At 42.7% G+C, this 12,458-nt stretch overlaps 1 protein-coding gene across 1 annotated transcript in view; it reads right to left on the reverse strand.

Moving 5' to 3' along the window:
- The window catches only part of LOC103366380 (VPS10 domain-containing receptor SorCS1-like), a 232,119-nt gene that overhangs the window by 31,382 nt on the left and 188,279 nt on the right, over window positions 1-12,458 (reverse strand). Inside the window, exons 12-15 of the mRNA XM_008294084.1 lie at window positions 11,440-11,531; window positions 11,017-11,124; window positions 5,073-5,190; window positions 2,149-2,282 (exon numbers count right to left, since the gene is read on the reverse strand). Coding sequence (XP_008292306.1) covers window positions 2,149-2,282; window positions 5,073-5,190; window positions 11,017-11,124; window positions 11,440-11,531 — 452 coding nt within the window. The remainder of the gene's footprint in view (window positions 1-2,148; window positions 2,283-5,072; window positions 5,191-11,016; window positions 11,125-11,439; window positions 11,532-12,458) is intronic.

Genomic DNA, 12,458 nt, shown 5'->3' on the forward strand with positions numbered 1-12,458 from the left:
GCATCGTCACTCTCCAGGTTTCTGGTTAGATGTTTAGATCAAACATTCAAACTGAAAGTCGCTGCAGCGTCTCTGCTTCTTTTTTTAAAGCTCGAGCTACAAATTAAAAAGGCAGAGCGGCGCCGCGTCCCCAAAATGATCGGGACAAATTGCCCCAATTAGCGCGACATGCACACAGATGCAGAAGTGTTGTGATTGTTAATGAAAGCTATTAGGCGCCGTGATTTATGGTTCTGATGGAGCTCGTTTCCAGGAGCTGCTTCACTCAGGAGACCTGCAGAACCGGGACCAGAGGAACAGTAATTCAAAGGAAGCTTTTTTTTCATTTGGAAACACATTTTGTGTAACATAAAGCGTCGGCTGTGGGTTCTCTTCTTTGTCCTTGGCGCCGTGACTGATGGCCGACGTTCAGGTGGAGTCGGTGGGATGTGTGGAAACGCAGCACAGCCCACTGGTTTCCACTTAGCAGCCGCCGGGAGGAAGCTGCTCTGCAATTATAATCTGGAGGATGTTATCCTTGACGGTGATCTCTTATCTTTTAATCCCTCACTTAAACCCAGTTTCCTTAAAACCGCCGACACGTTGCAGATGTATTTCTACATCTGATACGGCCGCGGCTCCGAGCGGCGTCCTGCTTAACAATTAGCCTCCGTAGCAACGAGGACGGGATTCAGTTTTCTTATCTTATTATAAATCCTTTTATTTGATTGTTTAGGTTTCACTCTGTGTTTAAAACAGTGTTTTTATGTTCAGTTACCACTGGGGGTCTGATAAAGAACTGATCAATCAAATAAATTGTTGGTATGTTCATTGATTTTGCACAAATACGCATTAAAACGGCAAAAAAATCCACATGATCTGATGTAAAAGATGTATTTTAATATAGAAAATTTCTGTATTTCTGTCACAGATTGTAATTTTTATTATTTTTTGGTGCCAAATATTGCAGCTTTTTCACTTTATTATGTTGTAATTTGAATAATCGCATGACTTTTGTGTTTCCTTTTACATGTTTAAAGACGTTTCCACCCATAAAGAAAAGGAAGTCTTCACATAATAACAACAATTAGTGCATTTTCTTCAGTGTATGACATTTTTTAAGCAGTTAAAATCCATTTTTTCTTATTTCAATCTCCAACAATTTAATGGCTTTAACTTTATTTATCGTATTCAATTGAATTTGCACCGTGAGAGCTTCATTTAATCTTATTCTAAATCATTTTTTCTCTGTTTTATTTTCATTTTTTTATTAATATAAATGTTTAAAACAGTTTCTAGATCAGTTTATTGTGGAAACGGTTTATTTCTGTGAAGGGAAATGCAAACTTTAGGCACCAAGTGACAAAAACAACATCAATGACAGTAATAATACAATAATTCAACATATAATTAAATATAATGCAGTGCACTCTAAAAAAAAAGAAAAAAGAAAAAAAAAGGTAAAACAACTGTAGATTAAAGACTTTAGTGATTTTCCACAAGTATAACTTATTTTTCATTCTTTTTTTTATTTGATCACGTGCATTCTTTTGCTTTTTAAAGTATGACGTCTATTATTATTATTATTAGTAGTAGTAGTCAATAACGCTTTTAATTTACTAGGTTCTGTAAAAAAAACTAACAAAACAACTTTAGTAAGAAAAAGAAAAAATAGAGCATTGTATTAATTTGGGGGGATTTTTAATATTTTTTAACAGACTTTGAGCGAATCATTTGTTGTGTGACGTCCTGACAGAGAAGTCTCCAAAATATACAAATTTAAGCTTTAAATTGTGAACTTCTGCTCTGGTTCTGTAGCGATTCGGCTGAACTGCAGGCAGTGTTTCCACAGAGAGACTGAGAGGCAAATAAAGGAAACCGGATCAATCAAATAAACATGGCAGAGGAGGAAGCTTTTGGAGGATACATGCAGCATGGTGAAACATCTTTATAGAAACGAGTAGAGTAGAAGTTTGTAGAGGTTGTTAAATGGAAATAATTAAATATGTTAAGTTGGAAAATAAAAAAATGACAGAAATTCATCGACTTCTGTTTCCTCCTTCATGCAGAACTTTATGAAAACGTGAGGAAAAAGCGTCACAGCAGGAAAGAGAACACATCAGTAAACCTGAAAGTGTTAAAAAAGTAAAGGAACCAGATCAAACCAACCACTCAAAGTCGGCCTCGGTGCAGTCGCAGGGGCCCGACGTCATCGTCACCGAGTACGTCTTCCCCATGACGCACCTGGACGTGGGCTTCAGCTTCCTGTAGATGCGCTTGATCCCCATGAGGCACGGCTCGCCCTGCAGGCCCACATCCAAACAGAGTCACAGCTTTAAAACAAAAAAAATAATAAAAGAAAGAACGAGCTGCTTTTTTAACACTTGCCGCCATAAATAATGTAGGCGCTACAAGCAGCCGTGTGCGGCTCGGCTCGGCTCGGCTGAATATTTACGGGCCCGCGCTGTGTGGCGCCGCTAAACCCGACGACTGTTCCTGCGAGTGTCACGCTGTAGCTGCTCGACTTCTTTTTCAGGGACTTTTTCTTCTTTCTTTTTTTGTGATATCGAGAAGAAGCTGCTTCAGTCGCACAAAAAAAAAAAGAAGCTGCCAGCATCCGATCCATTTTTAGCCGAGTGGGAAGTGAATATGAAATCTGTTGGAGTTCAGAAAAAGATGAGAAGATATCAGCAGCTTGTTTCCCTGCATCCTTCATCCCACACTGCTGCTCTGCTGGTTCTTTTCTGTTCTCTTTTTTTTTCCAGCACCAGAACATCCTGTCTTTGTGCATTAGGTGTCAGTAGTGAGATGCTGAAAGAATCCGGCTGCAGCCACAACAAGCAGCCTCCCGTCGTCTCCCGTCCTGTGTTTACTTCTGCGGCCTCCTGCCTCCACGCTGAGCCGGTTTGGCGCCGTAATTGCCTCGGACTCTTGTCATCTTCCATGCTATAGGTTTTGATCATTAGCCCGCTCCGAGCATATGGGTGTCCGGAGCAATTACAGCGGCGGCGCCGTGAATAAAGGCCCCGCGTCGGAGGCTCTGGCTGGGCGTCGGGCCCGGACAGGTTGGAGGTTTTAATGTACGGCGGGGAGGCTGCGGCTCGACGGGGGAAATGTTTGCTGCTGAAAGACGTCCAGGCCGAGACGGTCGGCCGACGGGGGTTTGATCTCTGCGTCGGCCAAACTTTAAGAGGCAGCGCAGACGCTTCAGAAATGCTAACTTTCCACGGACGCCTGCAAATGGAAATTAAAAGTTCACTCCTGTGCTGGGCTTGTGCTTATGCAACGCTAAGATGTGAACCCTCTGAACCTCCTGGTGGCATCGAAGTTTTGGGTCTTTACATGTTTAAATGCTGTAGTTGTTTTTACATGTTCACGTGTTCGGAGATATTTAGTAAAACCACAGCTGAGGGGGAAGACGTCCTCCTAGAATCCTCTGATCAGGCCTAAAGACCACCGCCAGCTTTGAAATCCATGTTTTCATTTAAAAATATCACCTGAACGACACCATTTATCAACAGCCTTGGAGCCAATCGTGTGCTTTGGGGAAAGAAAATGGATCAAATCTAAGCTTAACCAAATACACTTTATTCTAAATGTCTCACTTAAAAATTTACATAAAATAAACCGTGTGCACTAATCAAAGTCTGTAAAAAAGAAAAAATTCTGAGTTCTTTGGCGCAACCGAGGAGCTGAGACTGACTCGGCAGTGAGCAAAAGTCAAGTGACAAAAATTCAGAGAGTTTGTAGGTTAACTGCAAGAAAAACTCAAACTTAAACTCTTATCAGTGTAAATTAAACCAGATCTGAGCTAAACTTCCCTACACTTCTTTAATCTTTTTATTTTTATGTCTTAACAGAAAGTTTACGAAAAGTTAAACAAGTTTTTTGGCTGAACTGCAGGAAGAGGAAACTCAAACATCCTGGATCAATATAATAAACGCAGCACGGCTCAGAAACAGTGAACAGAGGAGTTGGAGGATACATCCAGCATGGTGGAACATCTGTCTACAGATGATGTCCAGAGAAAAATAGTTTGTGAAGGTTGCAAAAGCGTAAATATTCATAATTACTCAAAATGTGTCTAAAAAAATATTAAAAATGACTCAAAAAATGTCAGAAATTGCAAAAAAAACTTGCACAAAATGGCTCAAAATCATCGAACTTGCTCAGAATGGTTGAAAAAAATATTTAAAACTCCTCAAAACTTACAAAAATGATCATGAGAGGAAAATTAAACCTGCAGGATCAATAAAATAAAAGCAGCACGGCTCAGAAACAGTGAACAGAGGAGTTGGAGGATACATCCAGCACGGTGAAACATCTTCCTACAGCTGATGTCCAGAGAAAAATCCAGTTTGTAGAAGTTGTAGAAGTGTGAATAACTCCACATCTCTAGTACGAGGAGCTTCTTGGAAGAACGCTGTTGATTCCAGGCTTTTCTGACTTTTCTAGCATAAATAATTGAAGAAATTCAACTCTTTTAGGATTTATTCTAACACATCTGAGTTCTCTCTGCTTCCTGTTTTGCATGGAGGTGCAGGACTTCATGCTGCAGTGAGAAACGAGCCCACGGTGAGTCTAACATATCTGCTGAGGGTTCAGAGGGTTAAACACATCTGCATCCTCCGTCCTACCTGGTGGAGAGGCGTCTGAGATCCAGACTGAAGACCTGGAGGGTCGGCTGGGCCAGAGTCCAAGTGGCCCCCGAACCCCCCACGGCCTTCACATGGACTCACGGTAAATAACATTTCTTTCCAAAAAGTCACGAGTAGGTGCTGATGATATTTATTGATTTTTTTTTGCTCCTTATGAGAAATCTGATCTGATTTATTTCTAAGTTCCACTCGACACTCGTGGCTCAACCGGCAGCTGTGAAACAACCACTTGGGGGTCAGTACATATGTTTAATTAATGCATTTGAATTAAACTTTTTAAAAAACTTATAACGAAGCATTTCAAGCCAGAGCATGCTAATTGTCGAACAAAAGTGCACCGAGTTTAAAATTCGCCTCCGTGTGAGACTCGGGAACATTTTTAGAAGGTGTGATAAACAAGCCCAATCTTTATTTCCGTGCTGGCATGGACCCTACCTGGTTGTGTAGGTGCCACGTCTGATAGTCCGCCTCGGTGCACCTCCTGTTGAAGATGGACCTGAAGTCTATTTTCACCAGCTGCCACTCAGAGCGATGACTGACGTGGCCGAATATCCTGGAAAATAGCCACGCATGCCACATTTTAAAAAAAAGATAAGGACGGTGTTAAAGGAGGAGGACGGTGACGTTTGTGCTGCGAGCAAATCCCATAAAAAGATGAGAAACAGCAGCGGAGTGATCCTGCTAACAAGCGCTGTCTGATTTGTTTTATTCTTCTGCGCTGGATGGCTCCATTTTTTTTTTTTTTTTTTTAGCCTAGAAATGATTAAAAACACATCTGAGTGACATGTTCCATCATTACCACGACCAGGGGGCACAGCAGCCTGGTTAAGCCGATCCACTGGAGGTATAAACGCTCATTAAAGCCCCAAATGTGCGTCGGTTTCCTCCTGTTTAGCTAAAGAATCCACATTCGGCACATTTACAGGTCGTGTTTTTGAGGTCTAGTAGAAAATGTTTACGTGCTTTGATGTTCAAAAGCACATTATCTTTTTCTGATATTGTACCTTTTGGCTTTTGTTGCATATAAAGAGGAACAGTAGGTTTCCTGAAAAGAGGTTTTAAAGCTCCACTTTGCATTTCTTTAAGCCTGGGTGAGTTTTATAAAAATTTACCGCCTGTAAAGTCGTCACAGAAATGAAAATCAGCTACAGAGACCAAACTGGGTTCCATACCGGGCTGTAAACAGGTTTATTTCTGCTGTGAAGTTGGACTTTTTTACCATAGAGGTCTATGGGGATTGATTCGCTTTTAAAGCCAGCCCCTAGTGGACATTTGAGGAACTGCAGGCGTCATTTTATTTTCAGCCAGTTCCAGCTCATAGGTCCACAGCAAAATATCTCTAGTGAGGAATTAATACAGTTTATTGTTTGTTTAGCTGCGAGTCAGGCGCTATGATGATGTGCTAAATGGTGATGCAGATGGAAGGTGAAACAAACACAAGCAGCTACAGGAAAATGAGACATGATGCTACATTCATACGCTCATCAGAGCGCCACATGTGCGTCTATCCACATTTTAAATGTGTTTAGATAGCATTTGCTGCAAATGACAGCAGCCAGCTGTTGTATGAAACCACTGAGCTGGTTTTTAATAATGAAAAACTCTTAAATGCAGCAGAGTCGGCTGCAAAACAAGATGCTTACAGGACACGTTTCAGACGACAAAGTGGATAATAGTTGTTGTGTTCGCTGCGTTAAGAGTTGAAAAGTTCAAACGACCTGAAAAATGAAGTTAAGCAACACAAGCTGCAGTTCCTCGAACGTCCACTAGAGGCTGCCCTTAAAAGCGAGTCAACCCCCGTAGAGCTCCGTGTTGAAATATCAAACTTCACAGCAGAATCAAACCAAAACAGTGAACACGGGGTCACATCTCCTTTTTTCTAGGGCTGATTTTTTTCTTTCAGCACAAACTTATAAAGCCTGAAGTTATCCTCTCCCACAGAAAACAAATCTTTACCTGCCACACACACCTTCTATCTACATTTGCACAGCTTGGCCCTCAAAAACAAAGGTTATTTCCTCACTAGAGCTGCTTCTTCCAGAGCGATGTCACTGCAGTCCCTCAAATGTCCACTAGAGGCTCCGAAAGCTAGTATAGATGTTAAAGTGTCCAACTTCACAGCAGAAATAAACACATCTACAGCCTGGTATGGAGATGTTGTTGGTCTCTATGGCTGATTTAAACATTTATCCAACTGCACACCAGCTGATTGCTTAAATAACTCACCTGTTTAAATTCTTTTACGCCTTAAAGTTCTGCAAACGCTTTAGAGGGTTTATCCACTTTTAGAAACAGTTTATGGGAGCGAGATGTAAAAGAAGGCTTGTGCATCGAATTCAGAAAGAACTCTTGCTCACTTTCTCATCTCCACACAGCAAGCAGACATCCAACATTTTTTTTGTGTATGTGCAGAAAAACAGGGACGACATGCAAAGAAAGAGCTCAGCAGCAGCCAACCTTGGATGCTATTGTTCTGGTCTTTACATGGGATTCGTCAACAGCGAGTGAATATGAAGAAAATAAAAAAGAAAGAAAAGCGCTGCAGCCTTCTAAATGAAACCTACGACATGACGCCGACTCTTTTACTTCTTCTGGACGCTCGTGTTAATCAGAATGAATATCAGTTTATTGGCCAGAAAACAAAAGCACAATCCAAGGTTATGAGACTAACCAGATGAATATTCCATCTCCGGATAAATTGAGTGTGCATGTGTGCGTCTCTCTGCGCTGACCCTCTCTCACCATTCATACCGCCGCGGATTTATCACAATCAGCCTGTCAATTAGCGCTCGGGGCAGCCGGCCGTGACAAGCACTTACTGTAAAAATGAGTACAAATTGATAAGAAAACAGTGCATGATGCGCTTATGAAAACTAATGGCCGCGCCGCCTTTACGTCCAAAAGAAAAAGAGGAAAAACTCTCCTTTCTGGCCTCTCCAGCTGTGGCCTATCACTCTCCCGCCGAGCCGGCCGACTGTCAGTCCGTCATTTGTGGCAGGTTGTCATGAAACATTGATGTAACGTCCGTGGAAACCCTTCGGTAGCGAGTCCTAAATCTCTGCTGCAATAAGGCAGGACTGCTGTGTCATGCCATATGGGCGCGCTCTCTCCGGCTCTGGGCTATTCTAATAATAAATGTGAAAGAACACAGAGGAGGGAAGAAAGAATAAAAAATAAAAAACACAGGGCGGATCTTCATAAATCTGCTTTCTGAGGGCACGTTGAATCAGCGCTTCCTGCTCAGAGTTAAACTAAAGTTTCTCCACCGTTTATATTGAACAACTGATCCCCTGTGATCACAACCTGGAGGCTCGAAACAAACCGTCTGAACGGGCAGAAATGGCTTCAATTAACCGACCACTTTACTGGGATTGACTGCAGATATCTAATGAGGCGATTTCAACCTGGACAAGAGGAACCGACGAACTAAACGTCAGAACATTATTGCATGATATAAACTTTTTTTCATTTTTCTTTCACTTTTTTTTTGCTTTTTAATCTCTTTTCACAGTATTTATTTTTCATTTTTTGTCTTTTGTATAAGGTTTCTTTTTCACTTTTTTCCTCATAATTTTGTCTTTTTCAATTTTTTGTTTTGACTTTCTCTTTTCTGTCATTTGACTTTTTATGCCAAATTGTGCTCTTTCTCCAATTTTTTCAGAATTTTAGTCTTGTTTTTCAGAAGTTTTGACATTTTTTTCTATTATTAACGTCTGATTCATGACGAAAATCATCTACAGATTGGTTTCTGGTTTCTGCACACCTAAACGTTTAGAAATCGGCCACCTAACTCCGTTTTCTTTAAGTTGTTAAACCCCTCAATCGAGCAGCTCTTGACTATTTATCAGATTTGTTGGTTAGCGATGCTCCTTCTCGGTCAGGGGTCGGCAACCGTCAACACTCAAAGAGCCATTTGGATCCATTTCCCACGGAAAAGAAAACACCGGGAGCCACAAAACCCTTCTGACATCTAAAATGAAGATAAAACTGCATATATATCGTTTTTAACTTTATGTTATGTGTAAAACAAACTGTCGTGTGTTGCATTTAAGAAACTGATGAACGACTGCAACGGAAACCAAATTTTATTTCTGCAATAAAAACATTTTTAACTAAAAAAAACCAATAAATAAAAAAAAAAGACGCTGGTTGAAGGTTACTTTCAAATAAAATAGTCAACGTCTATTTAAGTCCTCCTTGTATATATGAAATAAAAAGCCAAACTTAAATCATCCACCTGCAGCAAAGTTAAACAGCATGTGGTTGTCCTGCTGCCTGCAGCTGGGACTGCTGAACGGACTGCTGACCGCCTGTGAGCGCTTTGGGACGGGAGGAGCTCATGGCAGCACCGCAGTAGCTGAAGAACGATACGTGTTTTCACGTCAGAGTCTCCAAAACACCAGAAAGAGTCGGTAGAGTTGCCGCAAGTCGCTTTTGAGAAAAAAAAGTTGCCAAGAGGATTTGGAAAGTCGCCATGTTTAGCGAGAAAGCCGCTAAGTTGGCAACACTGGGCGTATCGCTGGGTGTTGCACATCGACGGTTGTGACGCATATTTTGAGCGACAAAAAAATTAAACACGTTTTATTTTAAGTTCACAAAAATCTTCAGCTTTAGAATTACAATTTCAAAACTAACGAGCTAAAATAAAATACATTTAAATTAAAATACTCATTATATTATTTATTTTCCAAAGCAGCAGAGGTATGAAAGAACCATGGGTTGCCGACCCCTGATCTATAGTATCTGATGTAGCAGCTAGCTTCAAAACAAGCTTGATATTTTTAGTCCAACATTTATGTAGCTTCATGTGTTTTACTGTCTTGTGCTTATATCTTTATTTTATTTGCTTACTGTTATTGATGTAAAGCATTTTTAGCTGCACGTCTCCCATACAGACACAGTTATTATTGTTAATTACTGCTGTAATGATTATTATTAGCATCACAGCTAACTGCAGAATTCAGTGTGAACGAGCAGAAGGCCTCGGGGCAGAAAACGTCTCGTTGATGGTGGAGGTCAAAGCGGTTCGACTCTTTTTTAAAGACGACTCAAATAAAAGGCTTCATTTAAATGGCATTCATCCAGCCGACATTCACAATTCATCTCTGGGCTCTTTAGACAGTAAGGTCAACATGATTAAAACTGTCTGCTAGCTGCATTTGTCCAGTGACTGTTTCTGTATTATTAAATAAGATGGAGGCGTTCTTAGCGTCGACAAAGAGAGAGATGCCACTTTGGGTGATTTTTATAGCTGGATTTGATGACTTTAATTTTATGAATATGAAATATATTCTACATAAGATTAAACTCCTCGAATTATGGTCTCATTATCTCATTAAGTACCTGAACTGTTGGATCAATGCCACTTATTATTTAGTATCTGATGCCAATTTTCTGCACTTTATTCTTTACGCACTTCAAGTACCATAGGTTAGCTGTCGTACCTGGTTTGTATCTATAGCGACCGGAGGAGGCGGGACATCCATGTTGAGCACTGTGGGGGTTTAGCTAGCGAAGGGGCGCCACGACAAAGAATCATCGGACGCTTAGGCCTCTTCCACACGTAGCAGGGTTTTTATAAAATCGAAAATCCTCCCTCCTACACACCACCTCGTTTTCGGAGAGAAAAAAAAAATCGTCCACACCTAATCGTGTAAGTGTGCTAGCATGCCAAACCTCTAGGTGGCAGCAGTTCCCCACATCCGATCCAATCAGAGTAAGAGCCCGTCTCTCGTAAAATAACCGTCCTTAACGTTGTCCTTGTATCTGGGCTTGTAAAAACAACGCCGACACAGTTCTGAGGGCGTCCACGCTGTTTCTGAATGTAAACACAGGCCGCATATGTAGCGTAAGAACATATTTAGTCGCAGGCAGTGACGTCTGGAAAACCTGGTTATTGACGTCCACATGCAGACAGAAGATTCGCAGATCTTCACTTTGGTCGGAGGTTTTTGTAAAGAATTGTTTTTAATGCCGTAAATCTGAGTTTTCGTGTGGATGACAGGCCAGAGAAACATCTTTGTTTTGTGAGACACCCTGCTACGAGTTGACGAGGCCTCAACGACCTCCGATCAAGACGAGCTTGAATCTTTAATCCTAGCAGGACGTGTCGCCTAAACTACACGTCTGTTGACTGAGACAGCAGTAAAAGCACAAGATGCATTTATTAAGACGTAACCTGCATTCTAAACGTCCTGCCATAAACGGTGCCACTCCTCTACGACGCATATAAAGGATGAAGCTGAGTTTAAAAAGGCCTTGAAAACCGTTAACGAACCGGCTGCTGAGTGTTAAGACGGAAGGTTCAGGTTCAGGCAGGAGACGGGACACACACACACTCGTACGTTTGATCTGTGATCGGCTGGACGTCGTCACTCACGTCATGATGAGCGTCTCCTCGCCCGGCTCTCCCAGCACGCCGTCCACGAACAGCGGCGAGTTGGTGAAGCTGTACTTGTTCCACTGGCGTCCTTCGTCGAAGCTCAACCTGGGAACACAAACAGCCGCTACACCGGGGGACCCTCGGCGCTAATCCCCACCCCGCCGACTGTGTGCACAAGCTAATGACCCCGAGAGCCGTCTAACGACTTTATTTCATATTCAGCGCGAGGGGCCGAGGCGGCGCGCTGGCTGAACGCTGATCAGCGAGCGCCGCGCTCGTTACGACTTCAGGAAGGTGAAATCGAATGACGACTCCGGCTCCAAGACAAACTCATTTGCCGTTTGTTTGACTAACTTAAGACTCGGAGCTTCCACTGAGGGAATTAGTCACACGGCGGCAAACTCTGTCATCATGACTCACCACAGGTGTCGGATGGGAAGCGGAGTGTGTCTTATTGCCACCAGAGCTCCTCCCTGGTCCAGATACAGCACGGCGTACTCCTCGTCGAAGATCTGCAGGGAGAGAGGCTCAGTGTAGTGTTACCTGTCAAACACACACCCGGCTTCGTTCAAGCAAAGCACACACACACACACACACCTCATCAGCTTTCAAATAATTATTTTCCATCGCTGTGATTAATTAGACACAAACCCAGTCAATTAAAAGGCTACCGGGGCCACCTATGAGCGCCGTCGTCTTTCCATCTTGCTCGGTTATTAACATCACAAAACCGCGGCTCGTGCTTCGGGAGTCGTGCGATGGAGTCTGGAGGCGGCAGCGAGCGGCGAGGAGGAGGAGGAGGAGGATGTTCTCAGCGAGATGAAGGCAGGTCAGGCGGTTCACGGCGCTCCATATGGCGAGTAGCTGTTTGTTTAAGATTCAATTGGGCGCATCGTTGGAGAAATTAATTAGCAGATACGAGGCTGCGATATTAATAACAGAACACGCTGGCTGCGGCGCTTGTGAGTATATTTGCTGATCTTCGGTGACTCCGGAGTGGGAAAAAAAACCTCATCTGCTGGCGTTTGAGGGATGAATCCGGTTTATCTTCGACAGCTGTGGTTCCCATTAAACGGTTGCGTCTCTGCGGGTCGGGCTGCACCCTTCACCTCCGCCGTGGAGATCGAGGGAGGCCGAAGCCAACCAGAGAGCGCTTTGTTTCCCTAAACCTCCATATTCAGGGTGAGGAGTCAAGTGTAATAAACGCATTAATGAGAGCTGGTTTTACGCTGCGCTGGGTAAAGAGCGAGAGGATCAGTGGGGTTCACGTGTACGTAATCATGCTAACTACTGTTTTCAGTCACGTTTGGCTGTTTTGGTGCTTAATGAGTGAAGCTCTCGTTGATCCGGTGGCGTAGCATCCGAGGACGTTTGAAATGATAAAATAAAGGTTCTGCAGCGGTTCGTTAGCAGCTGTTAACCGCAGCAAATGAAGCACA

This window comes from Stegastes partitus, unplaced genomic scaffold (assembly GCF_000690725.1).
Source record: "Stegastes partitus isolate 25-593 unplaced genomic scaffold, Stegastes_partitus-1.0.2 Scaffold937, whole genome shotgun sequence".
In the NCBI taxonomy this organism is placed as follows: domain Eukaryota; kingdom Metazoa; phylum Chordata; class Actinopteri; family Pomacentridae; genus Stegastes; species Stegastes partitus.